At 44.0% G+C, this 24,707-nt stretch overlaps 2 protein-coding genes across 8 annotated transcripts; both read right to left on the reverse strand.

Moving 5' to 3' along the window:
* Window positions 1–229: 229 nt before the first annotated feature.
* On the reverse strand, window positions 230–14,663 carry atn1 (atrophin 1). Of its 5 annotated transcripts, none has more exons than XM_074653283.1 (11): window positions 14,216–14,661; window positions 11,145–11,281; window positions 10,594–10,695; window positions 10,120–10,239; window positions 7,131–9,985; window positions 6,207–6,423; window positions 4,629–6,063; window positions 4,425–4,583; window positions 2,904–3,071; window positions 2,548–2,728; window positions 230–995 (listed from the first exon to the last, which is right to left on the reverse strand). In XM_074653283.1, exons 2-11 carry the CDS (start codon window positions 11,169–11,171, stop codon window positions 962–964), a joined length of 5,298 nt encoding a protein of 1,765 aa, XP_074509384.1. In that variant the 5' UTR covers window positions 11,172–11,281; window positions 14,216–14,661; the 3' UTR covers window positions 230–961. The 5 variants fall into 5 exon arrangements, with proteins under 5 accessions (XP_074509384.1, XP_074509382.1, XP_074509385.1 ...); XM_074653281.1 differs by having other exon boundaries at window positions 4,425–4,592; XM_074653284.1 differs by having other exon boundaries at window positions 2,928–3,071; window positions 4,425–4,592; window positions 14,216–14,660.
* A 2,700-nt stretch (window positions 14,664–17,363) lies between these two features.
* On the reverse strand, window positions 17,364–23,716 carry LOC141778816 (gamma-enolase-like). Of its 3 annotated transcripts, none has more exons than XM_074653286.1 (13): window positions 23,573–23,716; window positions 22,886–22,971; window positions 22,598–22,693; window positions 22,395–22,453; window positions 22,247–22,316; window positions 22,015–22,148; window positions 21,710–21,932; window positions 20,826–21,023; window positions 20,169–20,245; window positions 19,653–19,777; window positions 19,428–19,536; window positions 18,096–18,154; window positions 17,364–17,927 (listed from the first exon to the last, which is right to left on the reverse strand). In XM_074653286.1, the coding sequence occupies exons 2-13, from the start codon at window positions 22,968–22,970 to the stop codon at window positions 17,858–17,860; spliced, it is 1,305 nt and encodes a 434-aa protein (XP_074509387.1). In that variant the 5' UTR covers window position 22,971; window positions 23,573–23,716; the 3' UTR covers window positions 17,364–17,857. The 3 variants fall into 3 exon arrangements, with proteins under 3 accessions (XP_074509387.1, XP_074509389.1, XP_074509388.1); XM_074653288.1 differs by lacking the exon at window positions 23,573–23,716 and adding an exon at window positions 23,371–23,445; XM_074653287.1 differs by lacking the exon at window positions 23,573–23,716 and adding an exon at window positions 23,367–23,445.
* Between the last annotated feature and the right edge of the window lie 991 nt (window positions 23,717–24,707).

The raw sequence follows: 24,707 nt of genomic DNA on the forward strand, positions 1-24,707 counted from the left end.
CTCACACTCATCCCATGTGTCTCCTATTAGCTACACTCAACCAACAGAGGGAGGGACGCAGAGAAAGAGAGAGAGAGAGAGAGAGAGAGAGAGGGGGAGGGGGAGGAGAGTGAGGAATTTGATATGCTTTGTGCATGAGTGACTTGTATAAAACAAAGACGGGGCAAATAGTCTGAATGTATGTGAGAGAGAAGAGGGGGAAACATAGTGCACGCATGAATACGCCAGAGACTAGCAAAAAAAGATTATAATTTATTTCCAGATTTTTTTGCCTTCATTTGCATCTTGTTTCACAAGGTAAATTGAAAATAAAAATAAAAACCAACTGCCATACCATGAAAATGTAAAAAAATAATACAAATAATATGTACTGTATATATAATTATATCATTATCAACAGACAACATTAATCATAATAACAATACTATTGATCATAAACATAACATAACACTAAATTGCTGGTCTCATGCATATAGAACGCCCCTCAGATACAAACGAGGGGGTAATTACTAAAAATAGAACCAAAAGTTCCACCAGTTCAGAATAAGCGCCTAGCTACATGCAATGACATAAAAGAGACTCATGTACACATTCCTTCTGGCATCAAGTATTTTACACATACTGTACTTCACTATTGCCGCCCCCATCTAATATACTGTACAGAGCACGATACAAAACAGGACTGGAGTTTGAGAACATTATTCAGGGAAGCACTGGAGTCTGGATCCTCAACGTGGTGCAGTTAGCAGGGACCGTGTGCAACGTTTTCACGCCCTCCTCCCTCTTTTGTTAATCCCTCAAAAAATCTTTCTTTCGGTGGATTTCCCCGTCCATTAGTCCAGCTTTCATTTCAAGTCTTTTTCTTCCTTCATTGTTTTCAGTGCTTTTTCTTTTTGCGTTTCATTTTGCACACATTCTCCCTCGTTTTTTCCTCCATGCTGCTCTTTGTCGTGCCCCTCCCTCACAGGGTCTTGTCACTTTCCTTCTTCAGGTGACTAAAAGGTCAAAGGAGAAACCGCGTTAGAGTGCAATTTACAGTTAAAGGTCACAGTTAAGGTTGGGGTTCAATTTCATTTCGGATAATGGCAGCTTTTGCTCTCAAAATAGCGTCTGTTCTGGGATACAGTTTAAAAGCTTTAACTGAATCCGTAGATTGCATTTTATAGGATTCAAATATGTAACAAGTTTACGTACATTTTTCAATACTTATGGGTAGAGAACACAGCCCTCGTGCCACACGGCCAAGATGACTTTTACAGCTAAGATGCATCAGAATTTTGCCAGCTTTCCAACTGCTTTATTCGTTGGTAGGCCGGCCAAATGTAACAAACTAATCAACAGTTTGTGCACATGCCCAAGGCTGCCAAATGTCAGTATCACTAACCTCAGATTTTCATCTAAAAGAAACAGCAGTAGGAGTCTTATTCATTTATATTGTTTGTAGACTCAGCCACTGATTAAGGCTTGTTAAAAAGAGTAATAACCAGATATTAAAGTATTGGGTCTTGTGTCCAATTCAGGCTATTGTTGTTTGTTGGGTCTCGTTAGTTAGTTTCAATTATTATTTATTTATTTTAAAAAAATGTCTCTCCAATCCATGCAAATTTTTGGTTGTCAGTAGATTCACAGTGCCCAGTGGGTCGAGGGAAAGAGTGTCGCTAATGAATTGCATTAACCTGGTGAGCTAATGATGAGTAAAAGATGAAATATAATTATATTGAAAATATAGTTTTGGGTCTCGGGTCAGGTTTGGATCTCAAATTTGGCAGCACCAGGTGGGTTTAGGTCTCATTTTTAGGACGGTGCAAAAACTCTATAGACACATGGACACCAATACACAGAAAATAACCTGCAACTATTTTGGTTATTGTTCAAGTCATCATTCTAGTTCCAGCTTCTCTGCTTTTCTTTGTCTTGTATCATAGTTAATATAATGTTAATTGTTGTTATGTTTAATATGTATCTTTGGGCTTTGGACTGTTGGTTGAACAAAAAAAAAACTGTTTGAAGACAACACTTGGTTTCTTGGGAAGTTGTGATGGGCAGTTTTCACTATTTTCTGACATTTTCTATTATACATATACATACGTATATGTATATATATATATATATAGTAAGGCTGACCCGTATACCATTTTTTGGGCTTTGAAGCTTCAGTGAAAAATATTCAAAGATATTCGAAGCTTTGGGACAGTGCCGCTACCGCACAACTGTACACACACGCACCTCTACTCATAACAAACAGCGATATCCGTCTAAGAATAACTACTAATAATTCATGTTGAATATGAATAATGAATAATGAATAATGTTGGGGTTATTCCTTATTTTATTGGCTATTTTGGGATTTATATTTTATTGTTACATACTAATATATATTTAAAAAAACAACAACAAAGCATTTGAATACTGATTTAAAGGTTCGAAGGTTTGAAACATTCGGGTCGGCCCTAATATATATATATATATACACAACACACTATCAATTAATAGAAAAAATAATCAAAGAATGAATCCGCAATGAAAACACGGACACATCGTGTGTACCTGTAATACTCGTCCTGGGTGAGGGAGTGGTGGTGATGGTGATGGATCCACTGTTGTTCCAGGGCCAGTCTCTGGATCTGCAGCTCTGCGCTCTGGGCCTGCTGCATGGCCTGGAGCTGATGGGCTGCCGACATAGGACCAGTGAGGGAGGACGGCTGGGGCAGGTCACGGAAAGGAGCACCTGTACAAAAAACAAAAAAAAGAGGAAGAGGAAAGAGGAGGAGCAGGTGGGGATACAAAAGGAAAACGGAGAAATAGAGGAGGCGAAAGGGCACCAAAGTCAATCATCATCATCATATTCAAAAAGACTCTTCATAGCACTGTGGAGTTTTTAGAGAGAAAAACTGAACAAGTACATGGACGAGGAGCCTTCTCCTCACCGAACAGCTGTTGGCGGAGCACCTCGCTGTCAGTGAGGGGGTGAGCCAGGATGGGGGTGCCTAGTGTGGCTCCTGGGTAAGGGAGGCGTGTCAAAGGAGACCCCGACGCCAACGGGTCCATCAGGGGGTGTACCCCGCCCGTCGCTGGATGCCAGTGATGTAATAGGAAATACAGGAGATATTTAATAAGAGTCAAATTAGGAGTTCAAAACAAAGATAATGCACACAGCATGTAAATACATTATTGCTACACTGACTCTTTGTAACACACGAGCAGCTGAGACAGTTGAATAAAGTCAGAGAAATCTGGATGCAACACAAAAACATAATGGCCTTTGTGTAAATGTGAAATGCACATATTAATATCCTTCCATCCACTATCTGAAAGCGCTTATCCTTTACTGGCTGACATTTGGGCGAGGGGCGGGGTACACCCTGGACAGGTCGCCAGACTATCACAGGGCTGACACATAAAGGCAGACAAGCATTCGTGCTCACATTCACACCTGCGGGGCAATTTAGAGTCAACAATTAACCTGCATGTCTTTGGACTGTGGGAGGAAGCTGGAGGACTTGGAGAAAACCCACGCTGACACGGGGGAGAACATGCAAACTCCACACAGAAAGGGCTCCAAGAGAGAAACCATGCCAACCAATGCATCACCGTACCACCCCAAATATTTATATGCAGGTTTTTTAGTTTAAACATGAATTCTTTCAAAGAGAGAAAAGGCTTCTCTTGTTTGTCATGCATTTTCTGCTGATTGATGTCACCAGACTGAGATCTGAGTAAACTAGCATCTCTTTAAGAACTTTGAACTTTAAAACTTTGAACATTTGAACAAATGAGTCAGATATCTCAGAGGAAACTATGACCCAATATCAAATGAAATCAAAGAAAACCTGTGTTCAATGGTGAGCTACACTAATACAAACATGATTTATACTGAAGGTAAAGGATAAGGCTGGCTCTGTATGTGGAGAACAATCCCAAGCCTATTTGTTCCTACTGAAGATGTAAATCTTTAAAAATGAGTCACAAATATATAGATTATTTTGTTTTTTTAAAGGCTCAGTAATCTCCTGAAATAGCTGGACATTGTAGTATTTAGCAAATGTTACTCATAGTGCATTTGTTTATTACACTTTACACATTACTATTTTGAGATTTGGTGTGTCAATCCAACATACAGTGAAGCGCGGTGCATGTGGGATTGATTCAAAATAAAGTACAGTGCCCATCCTAGAGAAGGAACGTGTCATCCAGTGCAACGGTGTGGCTATTAGATTTGTTTTTTTTGTTTTGTTTTTGGACCACAATGGAGGTCTATGGTGACAGAATATCGCTAGCCTTATCCTTTACTTTTTTAGTATGCAAATCTTGCAACACTTAAAAATGAATTTTAACTACAAAATGTGTTCGTAGTAACACATCTATGTAATCCCAAGGCAGTTGATACTGATATTAACAGCATTTGGAGCAGAAGTGGTTAGTACCTGTGTCTTGCTGGTGCAGGTGAAGGTGTGAGTGGATGTGTGAATGCTGGTGATGATGAGGTGTCACGTTTAACATCTGAAGACGCCCCAGATTCTCTCCTCCACCTCCGTTTCCACCTGTTCCTCCTCCACTTCCCCCTCCTCCTCCTCCTCCTCCTCCTCCTCCTCCTCCTCCTCCTCCTCCTCCTCCTCCTCCATTTCCACCACTTCCACCACTTCCACCACTTCCACCACTTCCTCCCCTTTCTCTTTCTCTCTCCCTTTCTCTTTCTCGCTCTCTGTCCCCAAAGGCCGGCAAAGCTGCTCTGTCTCGCTCCCTCTCCCGCTCTCTTTCCCCGCTCCTGTCTCGCTCAAAGGAGGCAGGAGAGCGGGTGGGAGTGGGGTAGTTTTCAGGGGGAGCGGCTGGAGCAGTGGCTGGTGGCAGATGAGAGGACAGGGAGCTGGGAAAAGAAGAATGGGGGACCGGGTGATGAAGTGAGGAGGCGTTGGAGGTCGGCGGTGCAGGTGGAGGAGGAGCTGGCGGAGGAGCGGCAGGGCCTGCTGGGGCTGGGGGGGCAGCTGGTGATGCAGATGATGGGTGAGAGGGGAGAGAGGGTGTTAGGAGAGATGAAGGGGGTGGATTGGACAGGGACTGAGGGGCAGGAGGGTTGGGTGGTCGAGCTACTTGGGGCAGACTCGGGTTCTGAAGGTGCGGGGGGCCAGGCGGAGCTTGGGGAGGAGGAGTGCCATAGATTGAAATCTCATTAGCTGCTGCACCTCCTCCAAGTAGCAAGGAGTGTGCATGTGCATGAGCGTGTGCATGAGCATGGGCATTGGCATGTGCATGGGCATTGGCATGTGCATGGGCGTGAGCGTGAGCATGGGCATGGGCATGAGAATGAGAGTGAGCAAGGGCAAGAGCAGCGTGATCAGCCATGGACCCCTGCTGGTAAACCCGGTCATCGCTCTTAAATTCAAATCCTTGCTTCATTCGCTCTCGATGTGCAGCCACTGCATGAGGAAAGCCGAGTCCTCCTAGTCCACCCCCAATGCCTCCAGGTATCGGGCCTCCTGCCATCCCAGCGTGTCCACCAACACCTGGACCCCCTTCAAGGCTGCCACCATACAGAAAACCCAAGATGGCTGCAGCTGTAGCAGCATCAGTGGGCAGGTGATGCGGGTGGCCTAAAGCGTGATTCTGGAACTGAGGAAGGAAGAACGATGGGTGGACGTGAGGATGGCCGTGGTGAACTTGTGCGTGGTGTGCCTGGGCACGACTTGCTGCGCTGAGCGGAGACATAGCATGAGGGCGGGCGTACTCGCTCAGGGTTCTCAGCGCTGGGGTGTCGGGGCCCAGATATGGACCTCCTATACCTATTCCCAGGGCTCCCTGAGGGCCAACCACTGTCGATGCACCACCCATGGACGGCAGGAGGAGGGAGTGGGGGATGGAGTGAGCGAGGCTGGGGTGGAGATGGTGTGCTTGAGCAAGGTGAGCATGTGGGTGTGAGTGATGATGCTGGTGAGGGGGAGGGTGGGAGATAGAGTTGCCAGAGGAAGAGGAGGAAGATGAAGGGTCGAGCATGATAGAAGATGAGGAGGGGAAGAAGAGCGAGGAGCCCTGGCGACCCCCTACAGCGGCGTTGACGTCCTTCTGTTGCTGCAGAGAAAACAGTAAAAAGACAGTAAATCACATCTGCCCTGATCTGCTTTACTCCCCTCCCGTTAAAATGACCAATTTAATCGACATCAAATCCATTAAATCTGACACGCTGCATAATTATCACGCTCAAATGTGCACACCTGTAGCTGTCGATCCAGTTCCCTCTCACGCTCGCGCTCCCTCTCTCGTTCCCTCTCCTTTTCTCTGAGGTCTCTGGCCCGCTGCTCGACCTCCCTGCGAGCCCTTTCGATCACCTCATTCCTCTTCTTCCACAGTTTGGAGCCGTCCAACGGGACAAAGAGGACATCGCTGCGGGCGCAGGAATTCCCGCTGCCACGATCAAGGACCTTGTGAAACCTGGACACAGCAGTGACACAGCAGAGTAAAACATCATTACTACAACCTTCAGGAGTCAGAATCACCATCATAATCATCATTAGTGTTAATTACATCTGATCGCATAAAGAGGAACTGAACAGAGACACACATAGAGTGCTGCAGGAATGAGTCCTAAAACCCGGAAATGAGTTTGCATATTAGCACTTCCGGTTCACTTGGATGGAAGTCAATGGGTTTTTAGTTAGATGCCTGAAAAGAGGTCTGTGGTTTACACAAACTTAAGAGATTCTAATGTTTTGTTCTACGGTATAAAATACGTCAGTAAATATCCCACTTGTGAATTTTGAAGCTTTGATGTGTTTTAAAAAAGGCGGCTGCTAACAAGTGGCTAAATGAGACTACAAAACGTCATCACGCACTCGTCCGCCTCTATGTAAAGTCACGTTCATGCGACTGTAGTGTAGTTTGTTTATAGCCTAATGTTAGCTTTTTACTTCTGACGATTGCATTTACACTTCAGAAATCATAAAAGTGGTTTTCATTTGTGAAGATTATAACAAAATGTATCATAGATTAGTTTACTTTCTGCAATAATCCAAAATCCAATGGAAAGATCCCATTAGGGCACTAGGCGATGCTAACTTCCTTGTTGGCCTACAGAAATACGTCATCCCTGCACCACTCTGTTGACAATCTCAAATAGGATGACGTCATTTTGACCTTACCGTGCTGATTGGCTGGCGTGGATGGGGATGTCTACAGGTTTGGGTTCAGGAGAGGGGCTTCTCAACAATGGTGGTGGGCTTTCACTCTCTTCCCTTTCTTCTATTGGTTCCTCTTTGATAACAGGTGGAGGAGGTGGACCCGAATCCGAATGTCCGTCTCCACCAGGGAGTGAAGAACTGGAGGCAGGGGCCGAAATGCTGTTGTTGTTGTTGTTGGCTGAGTTATTAAGAGGTGGAGGTCCTTTTGACACATGTTGAGGCGAGAGTGATTGCGAGTTGGTATTGCTGCTATTGGGTGCGCTACTGTTGCTATTGCTGTTGGCCATGTTACTGCCGCCGTTCCCATTGGAGTGGTACGTTCCACTGAAGGGAGGGTGGCTGTTCAAAGTGCCATGGAAAGGTGGGGGACGACAGCCAGGTGAACAGCTGGATGACACACCTTGCCCAGGAAGTGGCATGTTGGGTCCAGATGAGGAGCCAGGGGGAAAAGATGAGAAGCCTCCCATCTGATTTGTGGATGGGCTGGGTAATGGAGATAGGGGTGTTGGAGGAGTTGTCTGGGCGGAGGACTGATAGTGTGGGGGACGTACATTGGGTGCCAGACCTGATGGGGGTGGCTGGGTGTGGGAGGTCTGAGATGGGGGTATAGTAGGCTGAGGTGGTGGAGGGGCATAAGGAGCATTTGGAGGGTGTCCATGATGGCTGGTAGAGGAGGAAGGAGAGAGTGCAGGAGGCTGATTTGGGCCCCCGCGGTTTTGGTACAGAGCAGACTCTCGCAGGTTTGAGTCTCTCTCTCTGTCTCTGGGCCCAGACTGGTAGTGGGGGTGAGGTGGGTGGGGGTGATGGGTTCCTCCAGGCCCCGAATACTCTCTTCCCAGGTTTGGAGTCACCCCAGGGGGGCTGAGGTACTCTCGATTTGTGCCAGAGGAAGGAGGCGCCCCAGCAGGAAAGTCTTTCCCTCCAGTGGGAGGGTACTCTCTGTGAAAGTGGTCTGCTCCAGAGGAAGGGGTTTGTGCCTCCATGGGAGGAGGGAAGTCTCGGGTGGATGAGTTTGGGGGATGTGGGTGGGGGTGTGGGGGCAGGGAGGAGTGGGAAGGGTGACTTGGGTTGTTTTGGGGTGATGCAGGTGGGTCTCGGTTCAGCATGGGGGCAGCAGGTAGCCCACTGGTTGAACTTGGGGGGTTTCCCTGTGGGATGGAGTTGTTGTTTGGGTTACTGTTGCCTACAACCTCTCTTGTCTGACCCCCAAACTCACCCCATCTGCCTCCATCTTTGTCTCTGGGATGCCCCGCTCCAGTTCCGTTGGGGCCAAAGTCTCTACTCTGGTTTTGGTTTGGCAGAGGAAACTCCCTCCCTGCATCTCGTTCCCGATCCCTTTCTCGATCCCTGTCTCTGAAAGCTGGCGGAAAGTCTCTTCTTTCAGGACCCAAGTTAGGTCCATCCCTCCCAGGACCTGGGAACTCCCGGTTCTGACCCACTGGCAGACCCCCAAACTCCCTGCCTTGGATGCTGTTGGACCCGCCGATCCCACCACAAGGAGTATTACTATTACTGCCGCTACTGTTGTTGCTGCTGTTGCCAACAGGAGCAGAGAACTCTCTGTTGATCTCCCTCCCCCCACACTCCCCCCTCACTCCCCTCTCCCTCTCTCCTGCAGCCCCCCTCTCTCTGTCCCCTCCCCCTCCAGCGTACCTGGGAAGGTACTCCCTGTGGGGGTGAGGGTGAGGATGGGGGAGGTAAGAGGGGTGGGAGGAGGAGTGGCGAGAGGATGGAGGGTTGTAAACAGACGGAAGTTGCTGCTGCTGCACTGGAGGCTGGTGCTGTGGTTGGTGTTGGTGGTGGTTGCCAGGGTAACGGGTGTATCCCCAATTCCCCTGGCAACCAGTTGCTGTGCCACCCTGCCAGCTGGTGGAGCTGTAGTGGTGAGGGTGGGTGGAAGGTTGGGTCTGAGGCTGGGACTGGGACTGCTGCTGGGAGCCGGTCTGTGGCAGCAGAGAGGGAGGAGTGGACTGAGCCTTGTCCAGGAGTTTGTCTGCCTTTTCTATTTTGTCTCTTTCTATCTTAACCTCAGCAGGCAGGTTTTGTCCACCGAGCTCCAAGGGCTTCAGGGCAGGTGGAGGAGGAAGAGGCGGGGGTAAAGAATGGGGAATGTTGGGGCTGTTATGGGAGAAATCTCCTCCCGAGATAGTTGTCTTGGTCACACACTGTGTGCTGGCTTTGGAATTCATTCTGCTGCCACTAAGTGCACCGTCAACGCCCGTCGGCCCACCATACTCAACTTTACACATCAATTTGGAGTCCAGGGAGAAATAGGACTTCCTCCCACTATTGCTGTCGTTTGATGAATCCCCTGCTCCACGGAGAGAGGGAGTCAGACCAGAGGAAGAGCACGGAGTGGAGGGGGGCTTAAGAGACGGACAGTCTTCAATTCGTGCATCCATCTCCCGCTTTTCTCCATCTCCACAGGACTCCTCCCCTCTCCCCTCTCGTTGCGCCCTCCTATCGTCTCCTGACACCTTCCCCACTCCTCCCTCCTTGCCTTTCTCCCGTTCCCTCTCTCCTTGCTTTGGTGAGTCGGGGCCATCGGAATCAGAGTCCAGGCTACCCAAAGGGGAAGCGGAGAGACTTGGGGACGAGGAACGATTGTCCTGGTCTATATCCCGCCCACTGCTCAGACTACTGCTGCTATTCGCCAGGCTCCCTACAACTGAACTCCTACTGCCCTGGGATTGGCCGTCTTCGTTGTCACTCTCACGGGATTGGCTGGCAACCGAGGTTGGAGGAGGGACGGTGGAAGGAGCCGAGCTGTCAGTCGAGTGTGTTGATGTTGGAGGGTTCGGGGTGGAGGCCGAATCCTGACAAGAAAAGATCATTTGTGGATGAGGTAAAAATGTGGTACTCTCAATATCTTGCCTTTTTTGATGATTTAGCTGAATCAAAGCTTTATAATTAGTCTTTATATAACAGGTTGATGCAATATAACACAAACCTGAACTTTCTGCCTCTTTGGAGGAGACACAAGTTCCTCCCCCTCACTCTCTGATGAATCATGCCCTTGTGATCTGCGACTGAAGCGATTTCCAGCCAATTCCTCGCCAGCACCTCTTTGCTAAAACAACACAAGACTTTTAATTCTGTGGTGATGCTTTTGAATCCCTAATAGGCCGATGACTGTTTTTAGAACAAAGCCACACTTGCATGCACACACACACAAAACATCAATGTCAAACACGAAACATCAAAGATTTCTACGTTGTAAAACACACTATCGAACAATACTGACACTGCAAGGGTATGTCTGTGGCAATCATACTGATGACTCATGCACTGACAGCACACACACACACAGACAGAATCCAGCACACAGGGACAGCTCTTTATTGCTTGTGACTCTTGTACTTGCATGCACACACATAAACGTATGGCGAAAACAACGACAGGAAAAAAAGAGGTGTGCTCTAACCGTCTGTCTATCGTTGCGTTCAGGGCGAGTGGGGCTGGCGTGCGGGCGTCTGCCCCTTCTCTCCTCACTCGCCCCCCGCCGTCGCCCACTGCGCATGGGCATCTGCAAAACCCATGGACATGAAGGGAAAGCATGACATGTTAAAACAATGTAGGGTTACAGAAATAAGAGGATACACAGCCAGAAATATGAGATGTGTTGATTGGAGTGAAAATAGGGTTAATAAAAGCCAAAAAGAAAGCCGTTCAATTCAAGGTAGAATTTAGAAACGACAACAACAAGTGGAGAATGAAAATGGGAGGGAGGTTAAAAGAAGAACATGCCATAATAGAGAGAAGGACACAGAGAGGAGGGAGAAAGTGTAAGCATAGGAAAGAATCAAATATAAACGTGGAATCTCACAACCAAATAAATAATTTACATCTTAGTCATCCTGGTTATTTTGAAATACGATCACATATTGAACTAATTATGATGTAGCCACAGTCCCGTTAAGCAGGTACACAATCCCTGACCTCATTGTAAGAAATGCACGTATGCCTTGTTCATACCGATTCTTTGTGTGTCCGTGTTTTCATTATGTCTTCTTTAAAACGCCCATTTTACAACACAAGCCATTGCAGGGACTGAACTGGTTCCTGTTGCTTACTGACTGGGCTGTGTGTTACACCATGAGAGCTACCAAAACCTGTAAAGAAGCATAAACAAAGAAGGCATTATTCAGTATTTATCTGCATGGAAATCCTACAGAGAATTCAATGTTTTTGCTGAGGAACGTTAGTGAGGATGCAGCAATACCGTTTGCTGTCTGCAGCGACTGTGGAGTTCAAGAATTTGTGAAAACATCTGAGTTTAAAACTGCAAAAGCACTGTTGCAACATTTAAATTCCCAGCATGCTTCACACTGTATCGGCACAACTGCTTTTCACTGCGCACCAAAAACAGTTTCCTCTCTGCCTTCACCACAGCAGCGAAAAAACCCACAGGCACAATAGGTTAACACACTAACAGAATGCACTGGTCTGGGTATTGTACAATTGGCTGCTATAATAACATTGAAACAACAGATAATAAGAGCGGTGCTGATTGGTCGACTGCATTTTTGGATGGCGGCCTGCAGAAGACTCCAGCAAACATCTTGAGGATACGGGACCACACCCCCCCCCTCCTTCCACCTTCCACCACAACAGCCAAAACCCACAGCCACTTGTGGTTAACCCACATGACCTGCTTATGGCCGGCAGAATCCCATTTTTATTTATCCAGCCAACCAGCCAGCACGCCATTAGGGAAATGTCAGAATCCTTTATCCGTTTGGGTGTGCCTAACAACATAGGTGGACTACTTTGCAAAGGCTTGTCTAATCCATTCATTCATGTACCACTATGATGAAAAAATGGCTCATGTATATTGAATGAGGATATAAATAGTCCACACCACTGGATGTAAAAAAAAAAGAAGAAGAGACATATTTGGCTGAACAGTTAGCAGAGCTATTGTACACTCCAGTAAATATTGTAGACACACTACTAGGGCTGCACAATTAATCGAATATTAATCATGATTTTTGGCTTTCCACAATTAAATGAACATGATCATCTGGGATATTGACATTTAAAATGTGTTCTGCTCATAGAAAACTCTGCTGCATATCAAATCTAACCAACAGCTAGCCACCAGCTGGTGATCAAGATGTTTTGGCTTCACTTTTGGGTATAGATATTATCTATACAACCAATGTGTTTATGATTAAATTGAGAGTATGTAATTGTTTATCTAGCTCTAAATGTTGCTAATTTTGCTCTCAAAGTGCACCAGATTGAAGCATTTAACTACAGTATATGCACCGATTCCGGGTCGGATATCGGGCCGATTCTGACTCAAATAGCTGGTTCGGATATCGGTGACAATGAGGCCGATCTCTTCAATTCAGATTGTTTATATATTATATACAGTATATACTGGAATTTTAGTTCCTGTTTAAGTTTTGACCAATATGTTGCTGCATTAAAAAGGTTTACACTTGAAGTGTAATTCCTGTTAAAAAATGTTAACGAGTTGCTTTTGTAAGATTTATTATTTTAATATTATTATTACAATTCATATGTATTTATTTGTCATTGAAAGCAATGATTAAGTCAAGTCTGATGTTGCTTTACACGTAAAAGAATGATCCCAGTCACCTCCACACAGTGAGGCATGTAGCTTATTAATTAAACACTGGTATCGGATCGGTATTTTGTATCGGTCGATACCCAAAACCCCGGTATCGCTATCGGGACTGAAAAAGTTGGATCGGTACACCCCTACATTTAACTTTAAAATGTAGCTAACAAAAGGGTAGGGTGAATAGTCCTGTAATTTTTTTCATAGTGCAAAATAAAGCCGAAAAAAAATATTGCCATGTCAGTTTTCTCCAACATCGTGCAGCCCTGATTTGTACATTAGCAGGAACGTAGCACAGCATGGAAGTGAAAGCAGTGCTCTGTTTATTCTAATGTGAAGGTACAATAAAGATATGTTGTCGCTAAAATCAATGAATAATATCGTGATATCGATATTGATCAAAATATAATCGTGATATTGGTCGTAATCGCACACACACTAATTTTTGTGTCCTGTAAATCCTTTAGCAGCTCCACTACACATGGCTATGCATTAATTATTAGTGCATGCTGCAGTGACTGATCCAATCAGAGTCAAATCTTAACTGTTCACACTTTCATATGCATGATAGAAAAAAAAAAAACATGTATTTTATAGACAATGCAGTGCATGTATATACAGTCAGCCGTATTAACATATGACTATAAGTTGATGACACAGGAAACATCCAGTGCATCCAGTGTGTGTACATAATGCATCTCAGTTACAGGTGGCAGCTATATACTGGCCTGTCTGTGTGTCCAGTAGCAAGCAGGTCCTCCATGGTCAGTAAACAACTAAAGGACACCACTAACACACCACTAACATACAAACAGCATTTAACTAGCCTCCCTGTTATTGCAGCATACAAGCACACATGCATTATCAACAAATTGACCACTGCATGTGATGCAAAGCAGCAGCATGCAGTCGCTCTGCTTACATCACCAGTGAGGGAGCATACTGCAACGACTCTTTCTTCTTTCTTCCCTGCGAAATGTTATTGATACGCACACGCAGAGCAGAGGAGAGGAGAGGAGAACCGGCCAAATGCTGCTCTTTACCGCCCAGCTCGCAGCAGACTGCCACGGTTTGGAGCACACTAGTCCACCTCCAGAGTCGTGTTCAGCAGCACATACATGTTCACAAGCAAGAATGGAGGGCTGTTTTCTAGACGATGCACATCTTTTAAAAAAAAAAAAAAAGATATATGCAATGGCGAATCATGGCATTTTTTTGCACCGGCTCTCTCTCTCTCTCTCTCCTTCTCCCTTTTTCCTCGCAGGAATGTGGGTGCGCGTCGTGCTGTAATATGAATTCACCGGGACATTATTTTTTTTTAGCCATAACGCAGTGATGATAATTAAAGCACAAAGGGAAAAAAAAAATGGGAGGTACAAACGTGGCCAAGCAGGGAATATAAAAGCTTCAAATAAAACAAGAACAAGCATCCATTTTCTCCCCCTTTTTTACTTACCTATAATATCCAGCGATGCGTGCTTCTCTCACTCTCTCTCTCACTCCTTTTCCTTTCCTTTCTCTCCCTCTCTCTGTTTGGTCGTTTTATGTTGCACGCTGCTGACACGCACACCTCAGAGCCCAGGCGTCTGTCAACACAGGCTGCTGCCTCCTCATATTGCAACCTCGATAATAACAATAATGCAGAAGAAGGAGAATAAGAAGAAGAATCTCTTTCTATTCGTTGCAGGAGGAGAAAAAAAAAACAGGGGTGCCAAGTGAAGACTACAAATTGATGCGTCCCCTCTTCTCTTCCCCACCCCCTTTCAGCCCCTTTTGCTTTTTTTTATACCCCCTTCCTCCCTCCTCTTCCTCCCTACCTACTCCCCCTCTTCCTCCTCCTCTAAGACGACTTGCACTTTTTTTTTTTCTCTCAATAAACCCCTCTCTCTCTCTGGTCTTTTACAGTCACACTATTTTTTGTAGCTGGAGAGAGATGCACGTTAGGGTGAGAGAGAGAGAAAGGGAGAGAGAGAGGAGAGAGGAGAGGGCGTGATTTGCATGAGGAGAGAGAGAGGGGGAGGATAGAGGAGGAGGAGGAGGAGGAAGAGGAGGGAGAAGGAGGAAGAGAGAGGCGCAGAGAGAGGGCCAAAACTCTGAAGAGGGAGGGGATCAAGAGGGAGGGTCTCTCTCTCTCTGTTGCCTAGTCCCCCCAGAGTCACCTTTACTGTATGGAGACTGAGACTGAGAGGCTCTGCTGCTCCACACTCAATAACTAACCAGCTTTATCTCAACATGAACCCTGAAGAGGAAGAACATGTCCAGTATAGGCTCTTTGTTCTCTTACAGGCCTCACTCAGTTTACTTATTAAAGCTGGAAACAAGCTGAACAGATGGAAAATATGTGAGCATTTTAATGACAACAAAGAAAAAGCTACAACTCGTTTTGGATTAATTAAACAATTAAGAAATTAACAATTAAATGGTGCCCTATGTGTGTTATGTTTGTGTCCAGCAGCTCCCTGTCTGTCTGTCTGTCTGTCTGGGGGAAGCTTGCAGCGGTGTGTCCAGTCAAGCGGCTCTGCAGACCTCCTCCTCCTCCTCCTCCTCTTCCTCCCTCCCCTCCGCCTCGCTGCTGTCGTCCTCTCTCTCTCTCTCTCTCTCTCTCTCCCTCTCTCTCCTTCACGCAGCCCCCTGTCCCGTCTCCTATTGTGTGGTAACCATGGAGACCGGGTTGGAGACTGTAGCCCTCTGTGCGCCTGCGCGGTCACCAGCCTTCCTTCATCATCATCACCGGCAGCAGCCCGGCACGACCGACAGGAGAGAGAGAGAGAGAGAGAGAGAGAGAGAGAGAGAGAGAGAGAGAGAGAGAGAGAGAGAGAGAGAGAGAGAGAGAGAGAGAGAGAGAGAGAGAGAGAGAGAGAGAGAGAGAGAGAGAGAGAGAGAGAGAGAGAGAGAGAGTGAGAGAGAGAGAGAGAGAGAGAGAGAGAGAGAGAGGGACGAGGAGGAGGAGGAGGAGGAGGCCTCGCGCTCCCTCTGCTGCTCAGTTATATAGTGACGATCACCTGGTGAGACCACCTGATAATTAATCTGGAGCCACGCGCCGTTATAGGGGCAGGTGTGAGCTCGAGAGGCAATATTATGTGTTTGAAGTCACAATATGTTTAATATTTATATATGTATATATACACGTGTATATACGTACTGTATATGTATATGAATGTATATATATATAATATATACATTCATATACATATATATACATTCATATACATATATATATATTTATATACATATATATAGTGTACATTCATATACATATACGTATATATATATATATAGTATACATTCATATACGTGTATATATACATATATACGTATATATACACACACACAGATTATATATATATATATATATATATATATATATACATATATATTGTACATCTATACACATATATATATACACGCACATATACATATATACAACTGCATGCATCGGGTGTATTATGTTGAAATATATAGAAAAAAATATTTAATAATTATATGAATGAAATATGTTCAACAAAGAATATATGATAATAATAAAATCATTATATATATATGTATATACATACATTATATATATACACGTATATGTATAATTACACATATCTATAAATAAATACATATATATATATAGATATAGATATATACGTAGATATATGGCTGACTTTGTCAATATATCCATTTCCTATTTTAACATATTCAATTTTCTGTGTCTTCATTTGTTTTACAGCAGAAATAATGAAATGTGTACAGTCTTACAATAAAGTATTTTAAAATGTATTTTTTTCTATTGCTCATGTTTACATTAAGTTATGATATGTTATGCTAATGGCATCCTTTAAAGCATTTGAAACACAATTGTCATGTTATTAAAAAAAAAGAACCACAATAATAATAATAATAATAATAATAATAATAATAATAGCTATACTGCTCTTTTCTGGATAAAATTTTTAACATGGATCATTGACCTGGTTCACCTAAATGGAAAGCAGCTGTGCTTTTCCTGCTATGACATGTCAAAATATCTGCTGTAAAAAAGGTCTGTCTGTTGTTTTGCCTTTGACAACTGATTATATCCAGTAATTTATGTTTTAGATTTAACTGCACAAACTAATACAGGTGTACTAGATTCCTATGGTATATCATGTGAGCTGATTACCAAAATAATTATACTTGATGATACATATTTTTGTGTTTGTCAGCCTGCAGATGCAGAAGTACGAGAGGTGGCCATGAATTATTGCTTTAGTTCCTTTAGTTGGCATCATGCAGGAAAAAAATCCATCTAAATTCCTGCGGAAATTTCCGAGGATTCCTCTTGAGTTCCTGCAGGACTTGTGCTTAATTCCTGTTGGATTCCCTCTAAATTGTTGCATCATTTTATCAGCAGGAATGACCTTTACTTTTTTTCTGCAGGATTCCTGTACAACTTTTATTGTAAGCAATGTCAAACACCTGCTGTGACATTAATATTTAGTGGTGCTAGACATGCAACATGCTTGAATGTGTCCAGAGTTTTCAGCCATATTTGATTCTGGCTGTGATTAATTTACCTTTTAAGCAAGAGAAGACATAAATGACACAAACAAATACACAGAGAGCTTTGGTTCCAGTTAATATATTCTTTATTAAGCATAACCTTATAGACAGACAAAGTGACAGATACAATTGCGTAGCAAGCTGCAGAGGGTTCACATCAGAAATGACACGAGGAAGAGGAGGAAGAAGAAACAACAGGGCACAAAAGATCAAAACACTTCGGCAGCGAGTCAAAAGGAGACAGTCAGAGGGATCAGGAGAGAGAAAGAAAGTGCATCAGGGGAAGTGCTCGTCTGCTGAGAGGTGAAACACTGATTTTTTTTTCCTCCAGGCTTTGTTCAGGATTTGCTGCAACCAGTTGTAGTCAATTAAGTCAATCACTTGCTGAAACGTCTGGTCAATATACTGTAGCTACAGAGCATTTGAGTTATTTGAAAACTAATTAGTCTTATTGCTTCTAAGCGTGTCTTAGTGTGGTTGGAGCTTTGCTTAAACAGGTGTCATGATTTCATCACTATGAATATATGTATATGCGTGCTTTATTTTGTGCAACTGCTAATGGCGCTGGCACTCAAAGGGCACTGGGGTTGCGAAAGTTGTGTCCAGCAAAGCGAGCCTGGTCACCCAACTCTTCCTCAATCCTGAGAGGAGTAGGAAGAGGAGGTGAGAAAGACAATGTAGAGCAGGCAGATGAATGTGAAAGAGCACAACAGCAGATGAAACAAAGAGGGAAAGAAGAAGAGGATATAAAGTGGTGTTTTCTATATGCATTTCTACATACATACATACATTAAGCTATGAATACCCACCTCATGAGCTGATTGTATTTGGCCAGACGTTCTGATCGACAGGGAGCTCCAGTCTTGATCTGAAGGGAGACACAAATACCAAGGATCACAGAGAGTTACAGGTACAGCTGCATTATTACTAACCCTTGGTATTTGGACAGCAAGCGACGCTTTATTTTCACTATCAAGTGATCTTTCAATTTCTATTTGAGATAAATCACATCTGTAAAATGTCAAAAATAATGGCTACTACTTCAAAGGCGTTTTTGACATTTCATAGAGAAGCAGGCTACTGTAATATTAGCATTTTGAAGCTGTAATCTTAATGTTTGGTTTGTTTTTCTTGAGTGATTTTTGGTGTTCTGTGGACTCACTGATATACTTATTATCTCACATCATTTCAGAAATACAGTACGTAGTTAATATAGCTTATATTTCTAAAATAGCAATGCTTACCTTCCACTTCTGTTTATTACATTATCTTATACTTGAGCCACTACTGCACTGTTGCACAAGCATTATTGTTAGGGATGTAACAATATATTGAATTTCGCGATAAAAAATTGACTTGAACTCAAAGGGACCTCTATTTTACTCTCTGACTGAGTATGAGTTGAGTTACTGGAAAAAGTAAAGTGAAACTTTATTTATTTTACTGCAAGGCCCATGGTCTGGTTATTATATTTCCTTGTTTGTTATTTATATGTGAGATGCAGTGCACTAAGAAAAGGCCTACTTTCTGTGGTAGTAGATAAAAAAAATAAACAGTGGGTGCTCCTGTTCCAGTCTGTGACTGGCTGCCTGACTTGACTTTGTTTTTGGCAGTTTAAAATAAATGCCTGCCTAGCCTACTAGCTGAGTAGTAGCATAGGGCTCTAAAAACACTGATGCTTCTCTGTGAATGTGACATGTTTGGTTAGAAAATTCATGCTCATTTTTTGCACATGCTAAGGTCATGGCTGGCTATTTTTATTTGATCAAAGAAGGAAAGTAGAAGCACTTTAAATTAAAAATATTTTTTTTTTAAGCAAATAAAATTGCTGTACACATCAGATTTATTAATAAAAGGACATTTTGTCAAGTCATTATTTTTCTTAATTTTTTAATATCATCATAAATATTGTATCATGAATTTGTTTATCGTGATATTATCGTACTGAGAGTTTTTAGTATTGTTACATCCCTAATTATTCTTGTTTTGTATTGTCTTGTTTCCAAGCAGTGTTTAGTTTTTATTGTCTCATTAATGTACTGTGACGAAGGGACAACTTATGTAATTCAATGACACAAATGTAGAATTCTATAAGCAATTTGTGTGCGTGCGTGTGTGTGTTTGGTGTGTGTGTGTGTTACCTGTCCAGTGCAGAGACCAACCACCAGGTCAGCTATAAATGTGTCCTCTGTTTCTCCTGAGCGGTGGCTCACCATCACACCCCAGCCATTCTCCTGGGCCAGCTTACACCTGAGAGGCAGGGGTATTATCAAATAAATATAAATATGAAGCATGCTCTCACGTGGCAGGCACGTACACGGACACGTGTGCCTATATGTCTATGCATCAAATACACACAAACTCACGCCTTGATGGCCTCTGTGACGGAGCCAATCTGGTTGACTTTAAGCAGCAGGCAGTTGCAGGCCTTGTCCTCCACGGCTCGTTGTATCCTGCGCGGGTTAGTGACTGTCAGATCGTCTCCGACCACCTGCACAATATATGCAACTGAGTTACAGACAGATTGAATTTGCATTTTGTTACTCACAGTAATAGTATCAGGTCTACTCAGCCCAGGAAGTCTGTTGTCGCACTACGTATGTAAATCCAGTTCTATTCCACTGACACCCCGTAAACCAATAATATTAAAGGGTACCTCCACTGATGTTACACATAAAGATCAGCCTGCATTATAAACTCGAGGAGAGTCAATGAAATATGCTTTTGACTTTCATTATGGATATGGCAGAATCGCATTTTGCAGACATACAAGCAGCTAAAAATCAGGATATCTTGACCTATTTTCATGGTTGGAAGTGCAAGACTCAATTGGAGTAAGGACCTGACTAATTCACTTCCAGATAACAAAGGACAAGGTGTACCTGGATGCCCACTGAGGCTGTGAACTGTGACCAAGCCGGCCAGTCGTCCTGGTCAAAAGGATCTTCAATAGACACCACTGAAGGAAAGAGACATGTGTAAGATAATTATTCTGCATAAATCTAATATTACAACCTTTGAGAAGCCCTCATTTTATCCATTACTCACCTACAAGTCAATGAGGGTTAGAGCACAAGTGACATAGACAATAAAGGTTCTAATGGGAGTAACGTCTTAAAATGCACTCACATTACACACAGATGCCCAAGCAGGAAGCACACCATTGACAAGGTAAAGAGCCACATCAGAGTAGGTCCCTGCTTGCCAAATGTGCACTGTAGCGCATAATTAAAACCTCTTTAACAGGCGGAGAGACCGGGCTGTGGAGACATCCAGCTCTCTTGTTCTCTTAGCTTCTCTGTCTAAAAGGTGATGAAACAAATATGGCAGTTGTAGAAATATAGAAAATAGGCTGGTGTGTCCATTTCCTGATAGATGGTTCAATCAGTTATTAAAACTGATGCTGGAGGCACAGTGATCTGTGGGGATACATTTCCCTTGTTTTGAAAGGTCCATGATGAATTGTCAGCAGCTGTAAGAGACTTGTGTTTGACCCATTTCAGGACTGAAATCCGACTCACACACGTCAGAATACACACCTGGGTAGTTGTTAATGAAGCCCTGGTAGATGCTGGCCAGCTCCTCGCCACTGATGTTGCGGGCAGCGTTGGGCGGAGACTTGAAGTCCAGGTCGTACTTGCCCTCGCTGAAAAACTCAGAAGCAGCAACATCCATCCCTATCACCACTTTGTCTGTGAAGCCCGCTTTCTCTATGGCCGTCTTTATCAGCTCAAGGGCTGACGGAGAGAAACAGAAAGATCACAGGATATTAAAGGGTTACTTCAGTATTTTTCATCCTGGACCCTCTTTTTCTCAAGTTTTTGTGTGTAACTGACTAATAGCTATAACAATTTCTGAAATTGGTCCAGTATTGAGGGATCGCAGGCTGCACTATGGAGCTATTGGGGCAAGCTGGCACCGTCATTTACGTCCATTAAAAGTGCTTATGTTTGCCATGACAGGCTCTGATTGTTATTATAAGTGTCTGATATTATGGAAAGAGTCTCGCTCAAGAAGAAATCTCGTTCTGAAACCTGGCGATGTGACGTGTTGCCAGAAGACAACGGTGGAGTACATCCGCAATAACAACCAGACCGCATCAAGCGAAAGGTCAAGAAAACATTTTATTTCTCTGTAGGGTCCCTTCTATAATGTTGTCAGACACTTATATTAACAATCTGAGCCTATCGGTTGCAAAAACAAGAACTTTTTAGTGAACGTAACATTACATTGACGCTGCTCACTTGGCCTCGCAGCTTGTTTCGCAGCTGCCGGTTACAACGCTCTCCCTCAATACTGAACTAATTTCAGAAATTGTTGTCAGTTAGACAAAAAAACATGTGGAAATAGGGTCCAGTTTGTATATTACCAAAGTGATACTTTAAGGGAAGGAGAATATTTCCCATGTGGTTGTGCTCCTTACCTTCACTGTTCTCTTGTATATTAGGGGCAAACCCTCCCTCGTCTCCCACATTTGTAGCATCCTGACCGTACTTCTCCTTGATGACGTCCCTCAATGTCTGGTAGAGCTCCGCCCCCACACGCAGAGCATCACGGAAAGACTCCGCCCCTACAGGAAGCACCATGAACTCCTGCATAGCCAGTCTGTTACCAGCATGGGAGCCCCCGTTGATCACATTAAAAGCCTGAGTGAGGGGACACAGAAGGGAGATGAGATTGTATTTGGGAAAGAATTACACCTTTGCATAATAATAAAACGGCACTCACAGGAACTGGGAGGACCAACTCTCCGTTTCCAGCCAGATCAGCAATGTGGCGGTACAGGGGGACACCTTTCTCTGCTGCGCCAGCTTTGCATATGGCCAGTGATACTCCGAGAATAGCATTGGCCCCAAACTTAGCTGGGAGAAACACAACACATGGGTGCAGTCAGTGGTGCGGAAACATGGCATCGCACACATATGCCCATCACCGCACGTGAGATGTGAACGAGGCTTACATTTGTTGTCGGTGCCGTCCATCTCAATCATCGTGTTGTCCAGTTTCTCCTGCTCCAACACATTGATTCCCTGAAAGAAAAATGTTCTTCACAATATTGCTCAGCCATTTTATGCTTTAAATAGATCAAATCCTGCATTGATACTCACAGACTGGATGAGGGCAGGTCCAAGGGTGTCATTGATGTGACCAACGGCTTTGGTTACACCTTACACAGCAGGACAGAAGGAAATATGTGAAGCACGGAATACTGCAGCAAAACCACATCACAGAATGCTCAAAGCAAAAGCAGAGACACGGGTAAAGACAAGAGACAGAAGCACAGAGGATACGTCTCATTACACGTGTTCACCTTTGCCCTTGTAGCGAGTCTTGTCTCCATCTCGGAGCTCCAGAGCCTCGTAGATGCCGGTGGAAGCACCGCTGGGCACCGCAGCCCTGAAAACACCTGGAATGAAGAAAAGATGGTTGCAGGGTGGACAGAAAGGTTCAAGGAGGGGTGAAAAAATGTAAAGGTAGGCTTGTGCGAATACAACCTTGATGATTTTTAGAGGTTAAGATAAGACAAGGTGTCACACAACTGACAGTATACAAATACAGTATATGAGTAACACTTGTTTTAAAGGTTTAATTCTTTAACCTTTGCCAGTATGCAGATCTACTTCCACAGTGGGGTTTCCTCGGGAGTCCAGGATCTCCCTGGCAACAATATTCACGATCGACATCCTGTAAAAAACAAGAAAAATAGCTTTTATTTAACCATCTGCACCGAACATTACAACTCATACACCAAATCGTACGATCACTCCATCTTATTTTGCTTAAAAAAAAAAGGATGACGAAGGGAATCGGTGTACAAAGAGACAAGATGCGTATGAAAATAGGAAATAGCAAACGTCAAAAACGCATTTCATTAAAGCTAATTTCACATTAGTCACTGTGATTCTCACTCTCTTCCTCACATTCACACAGTGATGATAGTGACGCAGCCTTAGGGATGGAAAGCTGTGGAAGAGATGCTCCCTAGGAAGATGCTGGCACACACACACACATACGCACACACACATACAAGCACATATACACAGAGAAGGAAACATAAATCAAAAGCTAATAACGCATACCTACTTATGAATCTACTGTCAACCTGTTCCGGACCACAAGCCAGTTCAATTTCTATGCTGTTTCAGTCAGTGACTGACAATATGGACCAATGGAGAGAGGAGACGGTGAGAAAACACAGAACAGGAGGAGATGAGGATGAAGAGGAGGGAGGAGGTTTAGAGGGATGGAGGGAATAAAGAAATAGATCAATCTTTTTAAACGTTACCTGCAGCGTGTTTGAAGCCTGGTGGAGAAAGTGAGAGGATGTGGGCGAATGAGAGGGAGACAGAGAGGGACGGCGAGGTGGGAGGAGAAGGGGTGAAAACGTATGACACACAGGGGGGAGGGGGAGCGTGTGAGTCATTGGAAGATGCAGAGGGGAGGGAAGCAAACCAAACTAGGAGAATGGAAAGAGGGATAGAAGAGTAGAATAGCAGGGGTTACATATATTTCTTTTGTTTTAGTGAACCTGCAGTAAAAATAAAATGTCTGAGGACCAGATGTGCTGCGATTTGTACCGTAACCTCTCTCTATTTTGCATTTAACATCGTCTTCCTGACTTCCTACAAGTCCTGTCATTTGTTTGGCACTGCTTGCTGAGTGTACATCTGCTCATCAGCTAACAAACTGCAGTCATGACGTGTACAAACATTGTCCCAGCAAACTGCTAACATGAACAGTAACATTTGCTGCCAAATCCCAGCAGTGCTGTTATCCTGCAAAGAAGAAGTGTCACAACTGGCTGAAAAGTAATGCTTTGCTGGAACAAACATCTGTATACTTCACATGTGGATGACAGGCAGAAAATATCAGAACAAAGCAAACGACTAGGAGGAAACATCTGAGCAAAGACAGATGCACAAAACGAGCTGCCTTGTCGGAGAGAGAGATCTAATGACGCGGATTAAAGGAGACAGGGAGACAGGTAGACAGGTGACGAGAGCAGCGCGTGCTGGAGGGAGAACGTGCATTTTAAAAATAGTCGTGGATGTAATTAAAGATACAGCGAGCACAGAAGGAGACAGGCAGGGAGCCTGTTATGGGAGTGATTTATCAAAACAGAAGGTTTTCATTGGATGCTCCACTTGTGTGCTCCATCTGGATGTCACATGACCTGCAGACATGGTGGCACAGGGAAGAGGGAGCATACGGATACAGGCACATGCAGTGGGAAAGAAGAAAGATTTGTCCGTTCAAAAGTGAACTACAGCAGCAGAATTACAGATTTACACACTCCACAGCTGCAGAGAAACCAATAACTCTGAATACAACTAAAGACGAGCAAAAGATAACCCTGGATTGACAGATTTCGTTGCATATATTAGTTGCTTTGAAGCTGTGATTACTCCATAATCTATTAT

The sequence above is a fragment of the Sebastes fasciatus genome, chromosome 12, assembly GCF_043250625.1.
Source record: "Sebastes fasciatus isolate fSebFas1 chromosome 12, fSebFas1.pri, whole genome shotgun sequence".
Taxonomy (NCBI): domain Eukaryota; kingdom Metazoa; phylum Chordata; class Actinopteri; order Perciformes; family Sebastidae; genus Sebastes; species Sebastes fasciatus.